The sequence below is a fragment of the Podarcis vaucheri genome, assembly GCF_965113315.1.
Source record: "Podarcis vaucheri genome assembly, chromosome: 10".
Lineage (NCBI taxonomy): Eukaryota > Metazoa > Chordata > Lepidosauria > Squamata > Lacertidae > Podarcis > Podarcis vaucheri.
Window position 1 is genome coordinate 46,559,965 of NC_138748.1, and position 23,506 is coordinate 46,583,470.

Consider the following 23,506-nt stretch of genomic DNA (forward strand, 5'->3'; position numbering starts at 1 on the left):
TCACTATGAAACTCACTTACAGATGGTACCTAACACCACGGAAATACGCCCAGGAACCTCACCAAAATGCTGGAGAGGATCCACTTCCACAGGCACATCCCTCCACATGTGGTGGGAATGCCCCCAAATCCAACTCTTCTGGACAGCAATCATACAAGAAATATGCAAAATAACTAAACAGAAGTCACCCCAGAACTGGCCCTACTAAACATCTTCCAAGATAATAACACCCACTGACACCATAAAGAGCTCATAACCCACCTACTCTCAGCAGCCAGAAACATCATAGCGAGCCCTGACTTTGAGTACAGTGGTACCCCGCAAGACGAACGCCTCGCAAGACGGAAAACCCGCTAGACGAAAGGGTTTTCCGTTTCGGAGGCGCTTCGCAAAACGAATTTCCCTATGGGCTTGCTTCGCAAGACGACAGCCCATAGGGAAATCTCAGGGACAGCGGGGAAGCGCAGCACGTCTTCCCCACTGTCCTCGGACCTCCTCCCGCTGCCGGCTTCGGAACGAAGCTCCGATGCCAGGCGGCGGGGGGGGAACGCCTCCTCCTGCCGCGCGGCACCGGAACGAAGCTCCGATGCCGGGCGGCGGGGGGGGGACGCCTCCTCCCGCTGTGCGGCACCGGAACGAAGCTCCGATGCCGGGCGGCGGGGGGGAAACGCCTCCTCCCGCCGCGCGGCATCGGAACAAAGCTCCGATGCCGGGCGGCGGGGGGGAACGCCTCCTCCCGCCGCGCGGCACCGGAACAAAGCTCCGATGCCGGGCGGCGGGGGGGAACGCCTCCTCCCGCCGCCCGGCATCGGAACAAAGCTCCGATGCCGGGCGGCGGGGGGGAACGCCTCCTCCCGCCGCGCGGCACCGGAACAAAGCTCCGATGCCGGGCGGCGGGGGGGAACGCCTCCTCCCGCCGCCCGGCATCGGAACAAAGCTCCGATGCCGGGGGGGGGACACCTTCTCCCGCCACCCGGCATCGGAACAAAGCTCCGATGCCGGGGGGGGACACCTTCTCCCGCCACCCGGCATCGGATGGCTTTCCTGAAGACTTGGGGTGGGAGGAGGGTTTTCCTTCCCACCGCCAACGTTCAGAATGCTGTTCTGAATGTTGGCGGTGGGGAGGAAAAACCCTCCTCCCACGCAAGCCCCGGGAACAGAGGGAAAGCGCTGCGCGCCTTCCCCTCTGTTCCCGTACCTGTCCTGAAGGCTTGCGGTGCGGAGAAAAGCCCTTCTCCGCACCGCCAGCCTGGCAAGCGGTTTCCCTAGGAACGCATTAATTGATTTTTAATGCGTTCCTATGGGAAACCGTGCTTCGCAAGACGAAAAACTCGCAAGAAGAAAAAACTTGCGGAACCAATTAATTTCGTCTTGCGAGGCACCACTGTATTTTATATCTATATAGTGGGTGAGAGGGTGAGTGGCATTTTGGAGAGTGGGAAAGGAGAAATGTGTTCTTTGTCCTCTCCTTTTTCCTGCAGCCTTGCTTTATAGTGCAGGGAGGGGAGTGTAACCTCTTCTTGGCACACAACTCTCCCACAAACTCTGATTCTCCCTCCATCATACACTTGCTATATGTTATTAGAAACTTGAGTAGCCCAACCCTTCCTTTTCCCCTGCTCCAGTTTCTTTCCCCTTCCTCCTCGGTTGATGTGTTGAAGAACTTCCTGACAGTAAGAGCTGTTCGACAGTGGAATTTGCTGCCAAGGAGTGTGGTGGAGTCTCCTTCTTTGGAGGTCTTTAAGCAGAGGCTTGACAACCATATGTCAGGAGTGCTCTGGTGGTGTTTCCTGCTTGGCAGGGGGTTGGACTCGATGGCCCTTGTGGTCTCTTCCAACTCTATGATTCTATGATTCTATGATTCTATGTCTGCATTAGAAGGTCACAGGTCCTTGTCATGCCATTTTTGATATTTCCCTTTTCTCTTAAATTTTGATACATCTTCAAACCTAGGGAATCCCCCAGCCTTGCACCATTGCCACCTCATTTTGGGGATGGTCCATTCCTGTTTTAAACTGGCAGGCACTGGGTCACCCAAATTTGTTACTAGATCAATGGCTGTATATAGCCATTCGACATAGCATTCTACTAAGGCAAAGGGTATATAGGTAATAGTTAACACATATTATGTGCCTGTGAAAATAATCACATGCAATCAGATAAATAACTCCCATCAACATTTCCCCGGGAGAATGGGCTGAGTCAGTGTCAGTACTGCAGAAAACCTGAGCTCATTAAGGGCTTCACTAAGTAGAGGAAGCTAATATTTCTAGTGGAGAGGGAAGAATGATTCATGACATCCTCTGAAGCTTTGGAAGAATTTGCCACACCTGGGAAATTGATGGGCTATCGACTACGAATTAGTATTGCTCCCTTTCTGTACAGGTCTATTAATTGTCTGCTGGAGAGCTCATTATTACGATGTGCTTTGAGAACCGCCTGCTGTAGAGTGGAGTCTGGCACAGGAGGAGGAGAATGATAGACACACAATTATTTTGGAGTCTCTGATGAGTTTTCAAACTGCATGTGTTGGCATTTGGGGCATGTCCTCTGGCATAATCCCTTTCTCCTCTCATGGCGGAGGGTGTCATTAGTACGCTGGTGGCACTGTGGGTTAAACCACAGAGCCTAGCACTTGCTGATCAGAAGGTCGGCGGTTCGAATCCCTGCGACGGGGTGACCTCCCATTGCTCGGTCCCTGCTCCTGCCAACCTGAAATCCTGCGGGGAAAACCAGTGTGTGTCTGTGTGTGTATGTGTGTGTGTGTGTGTGTGTGTGTGTGGAATAGATGACAACTCTAGGTATACATATTTTTTTCTGCTATCATTTTGGACTAGTTTGTCCAAGATTTTTATTCCGCCTTTCTTATTTGGATTTCCCACAGTTCAGTTTCTTCATCTATTTTATAAAATTTATACATTGCTTGTTGTAAGAAAGTGGTTTATAACAAGGCAGTTCCTGTCTACCCTTCCTCCTTTGCTTCTCACTGCAATGCACCTTTCAATCCCAAAGAAATATTTGCATCTCTCAGGCCCTTTCCAGAATGGACAGAGGCTAATTTGACTGCTGGTGTCACTAGGTCAATGCCAAATATCTACTGCCTGGCCTCACTTACAATACCACTAGTGAGAGAACCCAACTTCTGAGAAGAGAGAAGCGAAAACTCAGAAGTCATTGTTCCTGAGGATTTCTGGGTAATATGGCCAGAACTAGATGGCATAGGTGAATATGTGGGCTCTTCAACCATTCTTGAAGATCTCTCTTTCCACTTCCAACTAGCAGGAAAAGCAGAGAGAAGCACAGAGCTCTCTTACCCGCAGAAGTGGTTCCTGAAGGTCCCCTCCATCATTGATGCCTCTGTTCATGGACACAAACCTCTCAAAGGGAGGTTTGTCTTTGACGTTGGGGTTGTGCAGGCTGGTGTTCAGCATTATGACGGAGAAAGAGAGGATATAGCAGGTGTCTGCCAAAGAAAGGAAACAAGCGAGTGAGTGGTGTGCCTAAAGCCTATGATTTCTAGGAAGCTCGAAGAATAGGCATTGTGGCAAGCTTCAAAGAGAATCTTTAGTTTGGGTAGATGCAGTTGAATATGACAGACTTGCTTCCTAAGCTCAGTGTTCATATTCAGTTGTGGTTATCTATGATTATCCTGAAATAGGAGGCAGTGATAGCTATCAATTTGGATGGCTTTAAAAGAGGGTCCATCAGATTCATGGAGGATAAGGCTATCGGTGATTTCCCACAGGCAAATGGTTGGCCTCTGTGGGAGCAGAATGATGGACTAGATGGGCTACAGGCCAGCTCTTACGTTTTTATGTACACATAGTAGTAAGAAAAAGAACACATTTATGGAAATTTGAGTCTTGCAAAAAACTGGAGGGGTAAGAATTTTTTTTCAAATCCTCCAGGAAGAAATCCAAACTGGCCTTATTTAGCTTTACAAGGTAACCAAGGATTTTTAATTTTTCCTTGATTTTTATTTTTCTTTTAAAGCCCCATGCTTTTCACAGCAGCACAGGGCTCTCTCCACAGCTTCCTGCCTGGCCCACTTCCTAGAATGTCTTCAGAGACATTGTGTTGTGTTGCATCACTGCAAAGGGACTGTGGTTCTACTGAGAAGTGACGTGAGGCTCTATCCACGCCTTCCGACTAGCCTCATTACCTGGCAGAACCAAGTAGCCCCCTCCCCAAATCTCTATAGAACTTTCTCCCACTCTACCCCAAGAAAGCACCTGGAAATTGCACCTTATTTTCATGGCCGGGAGGGTATTTTTTTAGGAAACTCCAGGGGGATTTCAGCCCAGCCTTAATAGAAATACCCACAGTTGGAGCATGGGAGTAGCTGAAGGAAGGGGAAAGATGGCCAGCAGTGGGGGGGCTGGGGTGCTAGCTTGTGGAAGCATGGGGTCAGTGTGTGGTTCGCCAGAGGGGTTAAGACAAACAAAATTTCAGGGGAGAGCCCCCCCCCCCCAAAGCTAGGGAAGAAGAGCTCAACCAGAGCAGCCCGGTGGTTACTAGGGCTACCCTTTGATTCATTTTTGACAAAATCCTGCATAAATGTTTCCCAGCATCAGGCGTAGCCAATGAGGCACCCTTCTGATGTTATGGACTATAAGTCCCATCAGCCTCAGCCAGCATGGCCAATGGAGAGGCATGGTGGGAGTTGGAGCCCATCATCTGGAGGGCACCACACTGACAACTTCCATCTCACAGCCTTCCTCTCAGCTACCTGTTGACTGGAAAACTCCTGGGTTGCACTGACAATACCGGCTGGCAAAGGCCTCCATCATACGGTCAATCTTCTGTGCCTCCCCAGGCAACCGGAAGCTCCACAGGAACTGTCTGGGAATGAGAAACCAAACCATCAGAGTCTGCTAATTGGCATAAGGATGGGAGAGTCTTCCACTGAAACTGGTATCAATCCTGGAAATCTTGAATTCTCTTAACAACTGGCTGGAGGTTACTGAATTGAAGAAAGTATTAATATTCATTCCATTTGATCCTATTTGATTAGACTACATATCTTCCTACAAAAAGTTGAAACTCTTGAGGGCCAGTTTACTAGAAGCCAACATGGAGTCTCTTTATGGAATTTTAATGACAGATTGTCTCATGTGATGCTGTACATGGGTAATTCATGGGTTCTTCACATCTATGGAAAGTGCATTTGACCACTACTTGCCACACAGCATGAATTACATAAATGTGGAATCATCTTTTGCGCTGGAGCAGGATCTATGCAACTTGTTCTATGTCTCTTTGTATGTATCATCTTATTCAAATTCCACGTAATGAATGACTCAAAATGTATTTCATTCTTAATGACTCTTTTCTTGAAAAGTTCTTGCTTTGGTTTTTAGGTGAAAGCAAAGGGTATACAATAAGCTGATTGGCTGATTTTGGAGCAGGAAATTCATCATGTGTTCAGCGGCTCTAAGTCAATATTGTATCAGTTCCTCCTCCTCACTGCTCCCTTCTCAGGAATTATCTCAAAGCAACTCTGCTCCAAGATGTCTTCTCCACAAGCAAGACCCACCTAAAGTTGACAAATAAGCATTTGGAGAAAACGTCAAAGTGCAAAAGGGAAGCTATCTCCTCCAACAAATTGTCACCAAGAGCAGATTCTCAGTCAGCTAGATAATCCGGTATTAGGGATCTGGGGAAACAGTAGATTTTCCAGTACCAGTTTTAGCTCATTTGATGTGAGATGAAGTCATTACCAGTTAGTTCAAAGAGCAACAAGCATAGCTTCAACAAAGCCCTATAACAATCACATGGGGAGGAGAGGGAATTCCCTGCCAAACCATGAGCCTCTGGTTCATCATCTTCTTCTTTGTTTCAGCTCTCCATGAGTTAAAGGGTGGCTGCATGAATTGAAAACCCAGACTTTCCAAGTTCAACTATTCTGGCTCAGCAGCACCTGGATTTCTTTTATCCGAAAGGGTGTCCATCATGAAGTGTCAAGAGGGAGACACAGCACCTGTCCTCAAATCAGCATAGGATACTGCAGGCAGGAATGCGTGAAAATGTCCATTTCAGCTTTTCTCTGTCAATCATTTTTCCAATCTTAAGTTTAGTTCTCCATGTCTAAACATCGGTTTGCAGGCTGTTGCTTCTTTGTTTAAAAGTTTCCTCATGAAAATTCATCAGCATCTTAGGGCAAATTGTTCTGAATAGACACATTTTTGTATGAAATTTCCCCCCCATAAAATGCATGTTTGTACACTATTTTCACTCGTATATGCAACTGCATGTGCATTTTACTCTAGTATATGCAATTTTGTACATCATACTAAGTTGGAAAACAGCACTGTAAAAGTCAGAGAAGTGCAAATCTTGAAGGAAGGTTGTGTTTCAGTATGCATGTTGTTTCAGAAATGGTGAATTAGGTAAGTTCACCTTTAAATACAAATGGAATTGAATTTCTCCATCTGTAAGTGTTTAATGCTTTGCTTAGAGCATACCTTAATGCTTGTACAAGGTTGAGATTGGCAAACTGGTGACATTCTACAAAGGCCTGCAGAATCTGGAGGTTCAGTGGATCCCTGGTGGAAGAAAAATAACAGTGTGAGATGGGGAGAAAGCAAAGAGGAAGGTTATTCACCCCTAACTTGTTTATTCAACATGCATTCTGATTTGCTTTCACAAAGCCTATGAGGAGGTTAGACTATGCCCAGTCTTTACTGAGTATTTGTTCTGATTTGTTTGCAGAGTGGTTATACCACAATGGACATTCATCCTGATTTGTGGGTGTTAAGACATTTTCTCATTAACAATTTGTTCATCCCACACTTTTCAAACATTTTCCCATCACTCAACTAACTGCAAAATATATATTGTGGATTTGTTGCACTGCCTCTGACAGTGGAAGGCGCACACAATCATCACGGCTAGCAGCTTGTTCCGAAGGCGTATGAGGCTCAAGAGAGAAATACTATCTTATAGTCCTTGGTAATGGTAAAGGTAAAAGTAAAGGTAAAGGTATAGGACCCATGGATGGTTAAGTCCAGTCAAAGGCGACTATGGAGTTGCAATGCTCATCTTGCTCTCAGGCCAAGGGAGCCAGCGTTTGTCCACAGACAGCTTTCCGGGTCATGTGGCCAGCAAGACTAAACAGCTTCTGGCACAATGGAACACCCTGACGGAAACCAGAGAGCACGGAAACACCATTTACTTTCCTGTCACAGTGGTACTTATTTATCTACTTGCACTGGCATGCTTTCAAACTGCTAGGTTGGCAGGAGCTGGGACAGAGCAACAGGAGCTCACCCATTGTGCGGATTCGAATCGCCAACCTTCTGATCAGCAAGCCCAAGAGGCTCAGTGGTTTAGACCACAGTGCCACTTGGATAGAGTAACAGCCTGGGAACTGTCAGTACACTGCCTTGTATTTCAGAATGGAAGAAAGGTGGATATAAATATAAGAAAAGAACATTTCTAAATTATGAAGTATTATGAAAATAATGAAATATTTCTCTACTTGAAATTGTTTTCCACCATTAATATTTATTTATTGCAGTGGGAGAAATGATTTCAGGTGTATGGGGAAAAGAGAGAGAAAGAAAGAGTATTCACCTTTCTCCCAAGTAATCTCCAATGGCTGTCTTGTTGAGGCCTTCTCCTTTGTAAAGGAATTTGGCAATTTCTTCCACATTTGATGACAGTATTTTGTGTTCAATCAGATACTGGATGCCCTGTTTGTGAAAAGCAGACTTGATTATCATGAAGGAGTCAATAATAGTAATAATACACATTTATATACTGCTTATATGCAAAAATGTATACTTTACCTGCCTGGCACCAGCTCTCTAAAATTCTCTTTGCCCATGCAACACCCTTCTTGCGCTTTCATTTTGTTAAATTCATTCAGCTATTTCTGATTTATCACTGTGTTTATACTCCTTATACTGGATACTTTATTGGAATTAAATATAGGTGCTGTGCTTTATATTTATTTTTTTATAGTGACTCTTATATGATGAAGGAAGGATCATAATTTGTTCTGGACATCATTCTCTAGTCAAATACTGTAAACAGGTTCTGCTGGTTTGTAGTCGCAGTGCTTCAAAACCTGCAAAACCTAGGTGATCAGCGATGCCAACAGGGCAAAAGAAAACAGCCTCAACCCTAATCAACATTCCTTACCTGCCTCCAAAATAATTTCAACCGTATTTTAGTGCCACAGTTATCAGAAGCAGTTAACCCTACCATGGTAGCATATAATATGCCCACTATTAGAATGGTCCACTTCGAAGTGCTGAAGCTCATCAGGACAGCTCCCTTATCCATGCCCAAAAGTACAGTGCTACCTCGGGTTACAGATGCTTCAGGTTACAGACTCCGCTAACCCAGAAATAGTACCTCAGGTTAAGAACTTTGCTTCAGGATGAGAACAGAAATCGAGCCGCGGTGACACAGCAGCAGCGGGAGGCCCCATTAGCTAAAGTGGTACCTCAGGTTAAGAGTGGTTTCAGGTTAAGAACAGACCTCCAGAATGAATTAAGTTCTTAACCCAAGGTACTACTATAGAGTCCAAAAACTGAAGGTTTTGTGTTAATCCATTACAGACACACAGAGCATAAAACCCAATTCATTAGGATAGCACAAAACCCAGTTTATTACGATCAGCTGGCAGGCATATATTAGTATACTGGCATGGTTCCCTAATTTCCTCAAAGCTAACAGGTCACAAACAACCGTCAAACTTGAAAGCCTCATTATTGCCTCATTCATTTTGAGGAGCAAGGAAGTCCCATTGTTTACTGTGGAGCTCTAGCAGTTAACATCGCAGCTTTCAAAGGACTAGGGCTGCACTTCCTGACATTTCCCATCCACTACACCGCAGAGATGCCTTTCCCCACCAGTGTATCTGCTGCTCTGCTGAGGCTTAGCTACTGCTTAATTGTGGAGCTTCTGCTCCTGACTGCAGCACTGACAGTAAGAGGGGAGTAATTAAGTTGGGAGTATTTTGAAAGGAACGGTTTGGCAGGGAGTGCAGTGAAGACTGGGTTCGGGCTGATAGACTGCACAGATGTAATTAGGCCAAAGAAAGAGAGATAAGAGCAGACACAACTTCAATTCTCTTCAGTCCAGCCAAGGTGAGTTCTGGGCTTGGGCCTCATCGACTTTCCTTGCAGGTCTCTCTCTTGCTGGGCTAAATGAGGGCTTGTTGTAGAAAGATGGCGCAAGACCAAGAGCTGAAAGATCTTCTGGTTAAGAGGGCTGCAAATACTTTTATTGTTGTTTTTGGTTTTCTTTCTAAAGTAGATGCTGCATGAACCACCCAGAGGAGGGAGACACTCCAGGTCTCTTTTTAATGTTCCCATCTTCTTTTTAAGGTGACATTTATTTATTTATTTAGGTTGCATTTCTAGCTCACCTTTTTCTCAAAAGAGCTCAAGGTGGTATACATGGCTCTACGTCTCCTCATTAATCCTCACAACAACCCTGTGAGGGAGCTGAATGGCCAAGTGAGGATTTGAACCCTGGTCTTCCAGGTCCCAGTCTGGCTCTCTAACCACTATGCTACACTGCCTCTCCATTTTTGGCTGTTGCAACATTGATTGGGGTTGGACTATAAGGGAGGTGATAGTGCTCTGGGCGTCCTTAGAACATTTCCATTCAATTCCAGAGAGAAGAATTGAGGATGGTGTCATATATTCCTGGTGAAGAAGAATTCTTACAATAGTTCTGTTCTGCCTCTTGTTGCTGATTTTTCAGTCCTTCCTAATAGTTCCTCTTCATTCTGCATCTCTATCGAGCATTCATTCTAATTGTTTTGCAGGGAGGTCAGAGACCACGTTGCATCAAACAAATGCCATTTGTCCCTGTGCGTTTTCCTGTCACTTTCCTTATCGCAAATGACATTTTGATTATTTTGGAAGTGGGTTTATTGCACAAGAGCTCTAAATTGAGTTTAGCTATATTCAAATCCTGCTTGAATATAGTGACAGTCTGTTCCGTCTCTGCCTCCCGACACCAACAGCATGTCTGCCTCCTGGGGAGAATTGTGGGGTTTCAATGGATCATTGCCACACTCCAACCAACCTGGACTACTGCTGCACTGAATACCCAGGTGAGAAAAGCTGGGCAAAGTCACTAGTCCAGGTGTCTGAGATTTACACTGGATCAGTCACCTCACCCACCATCAAATTGTGGATGAGAGTTGTTTTATTGTGGACTGAGCTTGCATTAAGCAACAGCACCACCAGACGGAAAGGCAGGCCACAATGTGTAGAAGACATGGAGCTAGCCGGAGCAATGGTCTGACCCAGTCAAAGGGACTTCCTTTGTTCTTGGACTCCACCTTTTCTGCTGTCAAGATTGTGACAGACTCCAAGTAGCCACAACATCTAAGAGCCATGATTGTGAGATTGGTGTTGTCTCCTATTGAAAACTGTCTGCGTTGCCTTCATTATCAGTTTCTGAAATGTCATATATCTTTTAGCTTAACTGCTGGCCGTCTTTGGAGAAGTTAGGCTTAACTGAATATATATCCAAAAAGTTCTCCGAGCACTTCGACATTTGCTTATGTGATTAAGAATCACATGGCGGTGAAGGGTGGGGCTGCATTCACTGAACTAAGGGCACTGCTGTGTCTTCACATATGGACCTGTCTATCCAGATCACAGCAGCATCGTAGGTACATACAGCAATCCCCTCTCAACAAATGTGACTCCCTCCCCGCAAAATGCTTGTAGGCAGTAGGAACTGAGGATGCGACAGCCCCACCTTCCTTCCAGGTGATTGTAAAGTCACGTGAGAGGACATCTGAATATGATTTAGGAACTGCACTGATGAGTCTTCTGCAGGCCTGTGCCTACTCTGTTCTTTAAAAACAAAAGCTTTACAACCTTAGGGACTAGAAACTTGCTTCTTTTTAAACGAAAACTCCAGATCTTGAATTTTACATGTACGTAATAGTCAATCTCCACTTATACAGTGCAAATACACATAGACCTGACCTGACCTTAGTAGGGTCCATGTTAAATTTCTTCCGTCCAACGCACATTTCTTTATCCCTCTGGACCAGCTTGCTGCAAAAACCAAGATGAGATTTGATTAAATATGGAACAGATTGAAGAAGAGCAGCCTATGACTTTTAGACTTTTCCTCCTGGGTGCTTGCTGGCTTCCCAGCAAAATAATCCAAATCTCCTCAATTCTGGCTCGGTCAGGAGATGCTCCACCATTTTGCCAATTTGTTTTGGCACTGAACCCATTTATGGCTCACCTTCCTCCAGCCTGAGCCAGACCGCAGGGTCAAATTAAACATGATGTAGGATCATGGCTTATGGTAGCTTGGTGGGCATTTGTGTGTATACTTGAATTAGGGGAACCACCCATAGGGAAAGGGTTAGGCACCCTCCACTGTTTCTCTGCTCCCAGTTCTTTCCTCCTCCTACAGCTTTTCATCCAAAGGTGTGGGGTGGGGGAGACCATCAGGTTACTGTTACATGTTTTTGCATGTGACATGTACTTTGGCCCATTCTGAACAATAATTAATACACATCACAGCATTGGCTACCCCCACCAAGGTTACAGTGTGTAGCTTTTCAACAGGGCCAACATATTAAAATGCACATTTGAATGGTTCATCCCTTTGAATGGACAGCTTCCCCATTCACCTAACAACAACTATTATTATTATTTATGTGCCACCCATCTTACTGGGGACTCCGCTGTAAGCTGCAAATGTTTTAAGTGTGTTTTAAGTGCAATATACAATGTGACACTAGATGGTGAAATTTCCTTATGGAAAATTCAATGTGCTTTATTTTTTTTAAGTGCTTTTTAAAAAAGCATTTTCAGAACTTTTTTTTAATATGTCTGTAGATTCCACCTGGGTTGCCCCAGCCAGTCTTGACAGCTCCCAGCAAAAAATAGTAAAAGCACAATATAACATCACACACTAAAAACATCCCTGAACAGGGATGCCTTCAGATGTCTTTTAAAATGTATTTCCCTTAAGATGGGCCATCCACTCAAGCCCTGGCACTTTACTGAGACTTGAAGTCATGGCATTTCAACCTCATTGACTTGGTTGTAAATGAGCAGTAACTAACATTGCAAGGGTCTGCTAACCATGTTCTGCTCTAAAGTGTTCTTCAACCCTGGGTTCCCAGATGTTGTTGGACTACAGTTCCCATAACCTTCAGCCACTTGGACCAGAGATGATGGGAGGTGTAGTACAACAACATCTGGGGACTCAGTGTTGAAGAACATTGTTCTAAAGACTGGCATGTACCAGTATATCACTTTTATTGTTTGCCCCATGCAAGACGGCATAGTTATCTCACATCAGGCTTTTCAAGAATTTGCTATGAATATTAGGGACATATAGATTCATTTTAATGTCTTTGCACTCCTTTTTTAGAATTCGTATTGTAGCATCTTGGGTGTTCCTGAACCTGGTTAGACATTTCCAGTGTAAATCATCTATATTTTTGTATATACTGTACACAGTCTTCTATGCCAACTTTCATAATAGTATATGTTTAAAACATGGGCTAGATTTATTTGCACAGGATAGATTTATTCTTTAGTTTCATGCTTTTTGTTTATTTTCTTAAACGCAGCCCCCTTTTTGCTTTGTTTTTAGTTGGCAATTTTTCTGGCAGTGCCACAACCACACTTATAGCACATTCTTAGACTCACAGAGACATATGGTGCTGATAACAGATTCAGAGGAAACCTAGCTGATCAGCTGCTAAAGATACTACGGTTGATATTTTCTGTTTATGATGTAATGGAGTAAAGACTATATGAAATGCTATTTGAGAGTGATACACAGCTCAAAGCAGTTCAGGCTCACAGCCCAAAATACAGTGGGAGTCAAAAGTAGGGGGCTCAACCCTGACTTAGAGGTTAGGTATCTTATTTTGGAAATTAAAGAAAATCTGTTTATTGGGAGATGCTGGGAAATAAACATGGTTCACAGATCATCGCTGGGAATGTTGGTGAAAGGAATATGCCATGGTTTAATAATGTTTAACTTGGTTCCTTTCTTTGTCACCTGAAACACATGAACCTATCATCATTATTTTTTCAAATATAAAGAAATTTGTACAGTAGATTAGGTTCTCTTTCAGAAGAACACAAAGAGAGAGCATCGTACACCTGGTATTCAGACAACATGGGTTAGTTATCAGCTAACCAGGAAATATAGGGTCTCCCATAAAGCTATAAACACTTAACATGGTCGTGACCACCACTCCCATCATCCCTGATCATTGATCATTCTAATTAAGGCTTATGGGAGCTGGAGTCCTACATATCTAGAGAGCCAGAAGATTCCCATCCCTCCTCCTTGTGGAACATCCCTGGCTCCTCACCTTGTTTGTGTTTGCTGGAAACGATCTATCTCTTCAAACACTTCTGCAATCTCATCTTTTAGCCTCTATAAATGAGAGAAAAGAGAGAGAATGAGGGGAGGGGAGGGGTGAGAGAAGAAAGAACAGCACACAGAATAGTTATTCACTGCAGAAGTCTGACGTGTGAAAAGGAAGTAAAGACCAGTTACGCTTGGTTACTAAAATAGACTTGGGGCTTGTTCCAGTCACTTCGCTCCCATCTGAAGGGAACCCATACCGCTGGTTTGTTTTTAAAGTCAGCTGTCCATCAAGTGGTCAAAACATTTAGTAGTTTCCCCAGAAACTGTTTGCTGTGGATTCAGCCCTGGTAACTGCTGTACAATCTTTATCCTTGAGGCAGTCATTAGGGGGAGGTTGCTGTGGTTATTCCCATTTTACAGATGAATAACATCTGCAGAAGGAGATTGAGACCACATTCACACCATACTTTTTAAGCACTTGTAGCTTCAGCCAAAGAATTCTGGGAGCTAGAGTTTGTTGTGGGTGCTGAGAGTTGTTCGGAGACCCCCTATTCCCTTCACAGAGCTCCCTGTAAGGAAATGACTGGCTGTTAAACTATTTTTTTGTCCCTTTGGAGTAGCATTGTATCTATGGGGTTTTGTCCTTCCAGGCTATGGCTTATATATTTTTTATTCTTCATTTTCTTTCTTTTTGTTAGGTTTGCACTTTTTTTTGGTAGCAAATCAATAAAAATTATAAAGCAAATCAAAAATATAATTGATTTGGTAGCAAGTCAATAATTTTTTTTTTAAGATACATTGCAAACCAGACTGAATAGAGATGGTTGGTCACAAGGCTTCTAGCAACAAGGCTGGGACTCTTTCCCTGGGGCTGCATCCGTTATTATGATGAATGTGTGTTTTGGGAGGAAAGGTGTGGCCTTGGCCTTGGGGGAAGGGCCTTAGCCAGGACCAGCCCAAGATATTTTGGCACCTGAAGCGAACCACCAAATGCTGCCCCCACTCTGGCCAGAGAAGAAGGGGTGAGTGAAGGAACAAAGAGGGAAGAAAGTGTTGGAGGTTCTGTTGCATATGGCCGAGCTGTAATGGCTCTCCTCCGAAGGTGATTAATGACCTAACCCTTTAATGAGGCTTCAGGCATGTTCCCTCATTACGCAAAGTATACGAACACCTGAAGGAGCTGGAAATATGTACTACATCGCTACGTTTATTTCTAACTACGCAGGACAGAAAAGAATATGCATCTGCTCTCTGTGAGAGTCAGTGAGCAACTGGAACAAAAAAACAGGAAACCAGTAACATCAACATCCGTCTCCGGTCTCCCGTGAGACTTCCAACAGTCTGGAATGTCAACAGAGTCTTGTGACTCCAAAAACTGCACAGTGGCATAAACAGAAACCTAACAGAAAGCTCTACATTGGGATCTGCTGCCCCCGTGGATCCTGCCGTCTGAGGTGGTTGCTTCACCTGGCCTCATGGGTGGGCCTGCCCTGGCCATAGCTCAGTGGCAGAGCCCATGCTTTACATGTAAAAGGTCCTAGATTCAATTTCCACCATCTTCAGGTACAGTTGGAAAAGACTCATGTCTAAAATGCTAGAGGGTCACTACCAAGCAGCATCAACAATAATGAGCTACATGGACCAATGGTGGTCTGTCATAGAATAAGGAAGCTTCTTGTGTTTGGACCCTTCCCAGCGATAGTCATAATTCTGGCAATGCTGCAGCCAGTGTCAACCTGAAGACGATGTTGGTCTGCAGTTCATATCATCCCACTCCATTCACCATGCAGGCTGGGGCTGATGGGAATTGTAGTCTAACACCAGGTTGAGGAAGACTTGGCCTAACTGCCCTTGGGGTGGTGCCCACCTGGATGTCTGCCAGCAGCTCTTCCTTATGCTTTTTGATAGTCTGCAGCTCAGCTTCCTCGGTTTCATTTAAATCTGATGTGCCTGAAAGAAAAATAATCTTTTTTTACTCCCACCCGAGATTGCTCTGAATGTCAAGAATATGATCCAGAAGAGAACATGGCCATTTTTTGACCTGCACATTTTCAAGCTGCTCATCTTCTGAACAACTCAGCATACAAGGTTCTCTTGGAAACACACAAACCCATTTTATCCTAATAACTTCTCTATGGGGTAGAATCAGCAGTCAACCCAAGACCATTGAGTGAGCTTCACGGCTTAGTGGGGATTTCAACCCAGGTCTCACCACTCCTTGTCTGATACGGACATTTAGACCACCTACATTTTTTTCAGAGCTGGTCCTTCAGGTGCTGTTCCCACAAAAGGTAAAGGTAAAGGACCCCTGACAGTTAAGTCCAGTCACAGACAACTCTGGGATTGTGGCGCTCATCTCGCTTTACAGGCCAAGGGAGCCGGCGTTTGTCTGCAGACAGTTTTTCCGGGTCATGTGGCCAGCATGACTAAGCCACTTCTGGTGCAACAGAACACCGAAAGCAGAGCAGCGCACGGAAATGCTCTTTACCTTCCCACCGGAACGGTACCTATTTATCTACTTGCACTGGCGTGCTTTTGAACTGCTAGGTTGGCAGGAGCAGGGACCGCGCAATGGGAGCTCACCCCGTCGTGGGGATTCGAACCGCCGACCTTCTGATCAGCAAGCCCAAGAGGCACAGTGGTTTAAACCACAGCACCACCCACATCCCCCGCTGTTCCCACAAACTGTTCCTTAAAGTCTTAAAAGCAGTTTGGGGACTTGAAAGTATCCTGCGTTCTTAAACTATGGAGTTTGCTACACAAGATAGTGTGATGGTCATGAACTTGGATAGCTTTAAAAGAGGGATTAGGCCAATCCATGGCGTATCAGGCAATCAGTATCTACAAACCATGAGGGAAACATCCCTACCAGTATCAGAGGTGGTTGCTGGGGAACACAAGTGGGAAGAATGTATGGTGCTCGTGTCCGGCTTGTAGACATCCCACCGGTATCTTGGTTGGTAATTGAGAAAACAGCATGCTGGACTAGTTGGGTCTTTGGTTTGATCCAGCAGGGCCCATGTTATGGTTTATGAGGTAAATACAAGCCAAACAGACTAAAAACACACATAGGGATTGTTGCCCTAAAATTCTCCCCATGACCCTCTCTCCAAACTACTAGAAGTATCGCTCCCAAAATATTACCAAGTCCATAATTTCCTTCCAAAACATCCTGGAGTGGGAAGAATCCAAATCAGATAAATATTTTGCTGAAATTAGCAAACAATTACAAATTCACACCCAGTGCAAAAGCATTCCAGATCCTAACATTTACATTAGATCTTTGGTGGAAATCCCCCTTGACTGGGCTTGCATACCCTGACTCCCATTTTTAAGGAGCGGTGGTGGCAGCTAAGGTGTCTGGTGGTTTTTAAAGGGGCAGAGGAGGCCTTGCTATTTATCAACCAGTGGCTACACATAGATGTTACTCTAGGTTGTACATAGTTCCTCTTTTATTCTTAGGAAACTGGGTGGGTGATGTCAGAGATGAGAAAACCACAGAATGATTCACTACAGACCAAGAAGAAGAAGAAGTAGCGGTCTGGGGGCCAGCAGCTCCATAGTTAAATAAAGATTACTCAGAGCACTCAGCAAGATTCTGACAATAAATGGGAAGCTGTTGCAGTAGCTGAAAATAAATGTCAGCAGCATCAAGATTCTCTTTCTCTGAAGGCTGCAGCGTTTGTAAAAACGGAATTGGGTATTCAGACTGGACTTTGAATTCAACAGTTTTCAGAAATCACAATATTTATTTTCCTTGTGGGAATCAGGAATAGCTGCACCACTAGATAGACTGAGGTACCCCTCTTTTCAGATGACAGTTTTGGGGGTAACTGTTAAACTGCAGCAAATGCTAACTTCTTTAGACATTGTGTATGCCATCAAATGCCAACAGTGTCCTTCAGCTCTCTATATTGGACAAACAGGCCAAACCTTACGCCAAAGAATAAACGGACATAAATCTGACATCAAGAATCACAAAACAGAGAAACCAGTAGGAGAACACTTCAATCTCCCAGGACATTCTATACAAGATCTCAAAGTAGCTGTTTTACTACAAAGGAATTTCAGAAACAGACTGGAAAGAGAAGCTGCTGAATTACAACTCATTACCAAACTTAAAACTATGGAAAAACCTGGGCTGAACAAAGACATTGGATTCTTATCTCACTATACATGACTAAACCATTTCTCACCTCCTCACCCCTTGCCTTCTCCTGTAAGACCTATTACAGTCGTTAAGAGTCGTCAACAGGCTCTCCCAGCTATCTGCCTATCTCCCATTCCCACCACCCTTCTGAGTAACACCCCTCCCCACCTTCTCACTATATAGAGGGATCTGGCTACTTCTGTTTCAGTGTATCTGAAGAAGTGTGCATGCACACGAAAGCTCATACCAAGAACTAACTTAGTTGGTCTTTAAGGTGCTACTGGAAAGAATTTTTTTCTTTAGATGATGATAGCAAAAAAAAAAAAAAGTATTATAAAAGGACTCCTCCAGGCAACTTATTTATTGAGCATAAATAAATAGATAGATAGATAGATAGATAGATAGATAGATAGATAGATAGTCCAGTAGCACCTTAGAGACCAACTAAGTTTGTTCTGGGTATAAGCTTTCATGTGTATGCACACTTCTTCAGATACACTGAAACAGAAGAGATATTGGATTCTTGTCTCATTACACATGCTAAAGCTATTTTTGGTCATCTGCATACTATCCCTTGCTTTTTCAGTATGACTAATTGCAGTCGTTAACAGTCGCCAACAGGTTTACCATGCCCATTGAGTCAGTCACTCATCTCCCACCACCCTTCTGAGAAAAACCCCACCCCACCCCACCCTCCCACTAATATAAGGGTCTGGCGACTTCTGTTTCAGTGTATCTGAAGAAATGTGCGTGCACATAAAAGCTTATACCCAGAACAAACTTATTTGGTCTCTAAGGTGCTACTGGACATACATTTGTTTGTTTGTTTGTTTGTTTGTTTGTTTGTTTGTTTGTTTCGACTGCGTCAGACCAACACAGCTACCTACCTGTATTTATTGAGCCTTTATCCTGACTTGCTTGCACAAAGCTTAGGCAAAAGTATTGTCTCCAGTCTTTAATGAGCATTTATTCCAATTTGTTTGCAGGGTGGTTATGTGAGTTACTGTGCGTTGTGTATGCATCTTTCCATTCGTCTTTTGTTCATCCTTTGCTTTTCAATGCTATCACTTTTCAAACAGCCAAAAGCTCACTTCTGTCTTAAAGTGGATTTGTTGCACTAGGGCAACAGAGCCCTTTAATTGTGCAAAACCTGATGTCCTCTTGAATCCCTCTGCAAAGTAATGCAAGTCTGGAGGCATCCAATATCATGATACATTTTAAACCACATTGGAGTCCTCTTTCGATTTATTTTTCAAGCTATACCTGCTTTAATGACATTGAAAACATACTTCACATGTTGTACCTAACAGGAACTGGTATTTTGATTAAGATTCAGGGCTGTTCTTGGAAATGGGGAACAGTCATTGCTTCTTTATTCCACAATCCTAGAGGACTAATCTGATACCTGTAATACCTGGCAGGGACATATTCAGTTTGCAAACCCCATGTTGGAACTGACCCATGGCTACAACATCCAGCCTAATTTTTGTACCTTTTTGCTTTATTATTTTCCCTCCTTCTCCTGTTTTAGATAACACCCTGCCTGCTGAAGAATTCTAGAGAGTCTGAAAGCTCACCTCAATTTCATGACATTTTGGTTGGTCCTAACAAAGGTTTATGCCCAGCCTTGCATTTTGGAGCCCCGCCCCCCCCCCCTTATGGACTGACTTTGGCTCCTTATGCTTTTCACACATTGTGGTGGAATCTACACACATATAAAAACCATTCTGAAAATGCTTTTTTAAAAAATAATAATAATAATACATTGAATTTTCCATAAATTCAATGGCCACCGCCATTTAGTGTCTCATTGTATACTGCACTTAAAACACACTTAAAATGTTTCATTTGCAACTGTATAGCTGAGTCCTGTGTTTTCTTTCCAAACACAGCCACTAGTCTGTGGTAAACCATTCTTTTATTTTTATCTTATTTTCTCATGTCTGGAGAAAAAAGGGAAGTCCCACCCATTTTGTCCTGGAAACTCTTTATCTATGCTACAGTGCATGTGCAATACCATTGCTAAATATATGGTCAGAAAAGGGGAAGCAATGACCTAGATTTTGAGGTGTAGAGGTAGGAACGAGGAGCCTAGTCATGCATGTTCCTTAGTATGTGGGTTTGACCCACTCAAGTAAGGTCCCACCCTCATACATTCCTGGTTATTACAATTCGACTGCATTCGGGGACCAGTCACACAACTATGTGCGCAGTTTCCACTTTAACTAACACCATTGGTCACATTGTAGTGTGATAAACATGAGCTGAGTTTCCGTTGTGCTCCGGGGGTGAGGCCATCACATCACCTATGCACTGCTGGGAAGGACAGGAAGGAGGTATGGAACAAGAGGGAGACAGACTAAAATTGCAGAGTTTTGAAAAAATAAAAAATAAAATGCGAGACTGGCTCCATTATTATCAAATAATGGAGGTATATAATGTGGATAAAAAAATAGGCTTCCAAGTGGAAAAATCAAAATTGGAAACAGAATTGTTAGATTCTAAAGTTAAGAATTTGTCAAGAATGTATAACTTGCTGTTGAAATGGAACACACAAGATGAAATGGTGAAATCTGCTATGATTAAATGGGCACAAGACGTTGGGTATAACATTATGATGGCTGACTGGGAAAAGTTATGGACCACAGGTATGAAGTTTACGGCATGTAATGCCTTAAAAGAGAATTTAATGAAAATGATCTATAGGTGGTACATAACACCAGTCAAGCTCGCAAAAATTTACCATTTGCCTGACAATAAATGTTGGAAATGTAAGGAGACTGAAGGTACTTTCTTTCACCTTTGGTGGACATGCCCAAAGATTAAGGCATTCTGGGAGATGATCTATAATGAAATGAAAAAGGTATTTAAATATACCTTCTTGAAGAAACCAGAGGCCTTCCTCCTGGGCATCGCCGGCCAATTGGTGCCAAAGAAGGATAGAACTTTCTTTATGTACGCTACAACAGCAGCAAGAATACTCATCGCAAAGCACTGGAAGACACAAGATTTACCCACCCGGGAAGAATGGCAGATGAAGCTGATGGACTACATGGAACTGGCGGAAATGACTGGCAGAATCCAAGACCAGGCAGAAGAGTTGGTGGAAGAAGATTGGAAAAAATTTAAAGTATACTTACAGAAATATTATAAAATTAATGAATGTTAGAAGGATACTAGAAAGAAGATATATGGCTTTAGTAGAAATGTTATTGAGAATTAAGTAAGAATGGATTGATTATGGGTAAAGGTGTAAAATTTAAGGCTAAATTGTGTTAAGATAAATTATGGAACTAAATCTGAGAAAGAGGGAAAGGATTTGCTGAAATAGATAACTGAACTAGAATACAAAAAGGGAGGTGTGAGGAAGTTAAGGAAATAAGAAAATGAAAGTTAAGGACATGAAAACATTGGCCTTTTTTCTTTTTCTTTTTTTTAAATGTTTTTGCTTTTTAAATGTTTTTGTTTTTTCTTTCTTAATGAGTTGATGTATTGTAACTGTTGTTCTTTACTGTATTTTTACTTTTTTATTTACTTTTGAAGTTTTGTAACTGTTTATTGTTTGTTTTTCTTTTTTCTGTATTTGTTAAACCCTAAAAAACATCAGAAGTTCTTCATAGAGACCTTGAAGGATACAACAGCTCTGTGTGGTTAACCCATCACCTGGAGGCATGCAGCACTTCTGCAAAGTTAGATGCTCATCCTCAGATGAGCAAGGTGAATAATGAGAGCCAACAAGCTGTCTCCAACCTGGTGCCTTCCAGAAGGAATCCAGCTTCCATCATCCCTGACCATGGGCCATGCATTGTGAAGGGTACCAGGTTAGGGGTTAGAGTATAAAACTAGAACTTGGGAGAATTTAAATCCCCAGTTATGTGTGAAATTCACTGCATGACCTTGGGCTAGTCAGATGAAAGGACCTCACGGGGCTGTTGTGAGGATAATATGAGGGGCTTATGCAGCGTTATTTTTCTAGGAAAAGAGGAGTCGGAACTCACCTGCACTAAATATTTTGTGCAGCCTGATCCTATAGTTGTTTGCTCAGCTTTTAGTCCCACATATTCAGTGGGGCTTACTTCTTAAAAAGAGAGCATAGGATGCAAAGTCCCACTGATTTCAATGGCACAGAGCCCACACACTTGCTAGACAGAACAGAGGATTCATTCCTAGCATACAATCCAGGTTAAATGTGCATAAGTCCAAATGAAAGCAAAAGACTTCATTGATTAAATGGATGCTGAGGTCTTGTTAATTGCAAAAAGACTTCAGAAGAAAGTCCTGCTGAGTTCAGTGGGGTTCAGGTCCAGTGGTGAGTGGGTATAGGATTGCTGTCCCAAACATTATTGTAGGACAGAGGTGAGGAACTACGGCCTTCCAGTTTTTGTCAAACTACAACTCCCATCATCCTTTACAACTGGCAATGTTGGCTGGGGTTGATGGGAGTTGGAGTCCAAAAACACATAGAGGACCACAGGTTTCCTATTACTGTTATAAGCACTTAACTTGGAAGTGCCATCGTCCCTGACCACAGATTCCTCACTCCTGTTCTAGGGCACAAGGGAAACTATCCATGGAACTGGCAAAGCCAAATTGTACCAGCCTCTGGATTCTAGCTGTGAAACAGAAAAGTAAAGAGCATAGGAAGCTGCCTTATACCAAGTCCACCTAGTTCAATGCTGTCTGCACCAATGGGCATCCCTCCAGGGTTTCAGACAAGAATGATCTGGCAGACTACTGAAGCACCTGATAGCAGGAAAAAGAGGCAGCAGTGTAGATGGTCAAAACTGGATAAATAGAAGGTGGAACATTGCATCAGTACCTTGATGTGCCCAAGTTGGTGGGATTTTCCACAGCCAATGCAAGAAGAAACATTTAAGAAGCTGGCTGTGGCTGAGTATTTTTCCACCTTTCGAAATCTCCCTTGTGTTTTGTCAAAGTGCCCTTGGACACAGAACGTGCCCTGATGGGTACTTTCAACTTCCTACTTCAGAGATATTCTTTCTGCAAATTCCTCTTTGAGAGGCGTTCTGCAGAGCCGTCTGCTCAGTGAGGGTGAGTGGCATGTTTCTGAAGATATCCAGAGCACCAAGCTTTTCACAGATGGCATTTTGATCTGAGGAGACCAGAACCAGAGGCTGTAGGAAGCTCTGGAAACATTCAAAGACATGGGGCTAAAATTAAATAGAGTTCTCAAATGAGAGCCCAAGAGATAGCAATTAAAAGATCAAGATAACCAAGCTGCTCCTGGGAGGCCTGAGGCTTGTTCCAGCGGATGAAGGCGTTCCAGGATTCTTTGAACTGGTGAACTTCCGAAGGAAATTGATTCCAAATACAGCAGCTCAGTGTTGCTATGCAGAGGCTGCAATCCTATACAGCAGAGTAGAAACCCCATAGATCCCTGGGGAGGTGGATTGAGACACTTCAAGCAGCAGCAGCAGTGCTGGGTAGGGGTCCAGGTTGGCACTAGCCAAGGACCTCTCAGTAGCATCATGGTGGGGGCTCACTGGTGTGTGGCATATACAAGAACAAAAGGAGAATCCTTGTGGATCAGCCCCAAAGTCCATCTGATTTAACATCCTGCTTCCAACAGTGACCAAAAACCATGCTTACTTGGGCTTAGCAGAGGTGGAGTCCCACAATATTTGTACCATTGCTCTGCAGTAGCTCAGTTGGTAGAGACTGAGACCCTTCATCTCAGGGTGAGGGTTTCAAGCCCCATCTTGGGCAAAAGATTCCTGCATTGCAGGGGGTTGGACTAGACAATTCTTGTGGTCCCTTCCAACTCTATGATTCTATGATACACCAAGGAGTCAAACCTGTTTTTTATTTAATAGGAAATGAAGCTCAGGAGCAATTATGTGGAATACCTGGTCATCTCCATATATTCCACAGACCAACCAGGGTATCAACAGTCATGCTAACTTTTAACTCGAGAATGGTACTCATGAAACCATCAAGGTGCATCAACCTGAAGGGGAGGATAGTTTAGCCATGTGTCCTACCATGTAGAGGACAGACTTCTAT

At 43.7% G+C, this 23,506-nt stretch overlaps 1 protein-coding gene across 1 annotated transcript in view; it reads right to left on the minus strand.

Annotated features, from left to right (window-relative positions):
- The window catches only part of CYTH4 (cytohesin 4), a 40,036-nt gene that overhangs the window by 10,955 nt on the left and 5,575 nt on the right, over positions 1–23,506 (minus strand). The window contains exons 2-8 of the mRNA XM_082241424.1: positions 15,200–15,282; positions 13,334–13,398; positions 10,970–11,036; positions 7,576–7,694; positions 6,465–6,545; positions 4,730–4,842; positions 3,315–3,463 (exon numbers count right to left, since the gene is read on the minus strand). Coding sequence (XP_082097550.1) covers positions 3,315–3,463; positions 4,730–4,842; positions 6,465–6,545; positions 7,576–7,694; positions 10,970–11,036; positions 13,334–13,398; positions 15,200–15,282 — 677 coding nt within the window. The remainder of the gene's footprint in view (positions 1–3,314; positions 3,464–4,729; positions 4,843–6,464; positions 6,546–7,575; positions 7,695–10,969; positions 11,037–13,333; positions 13,399–15,199; positions 15,283–23,506) is intronic.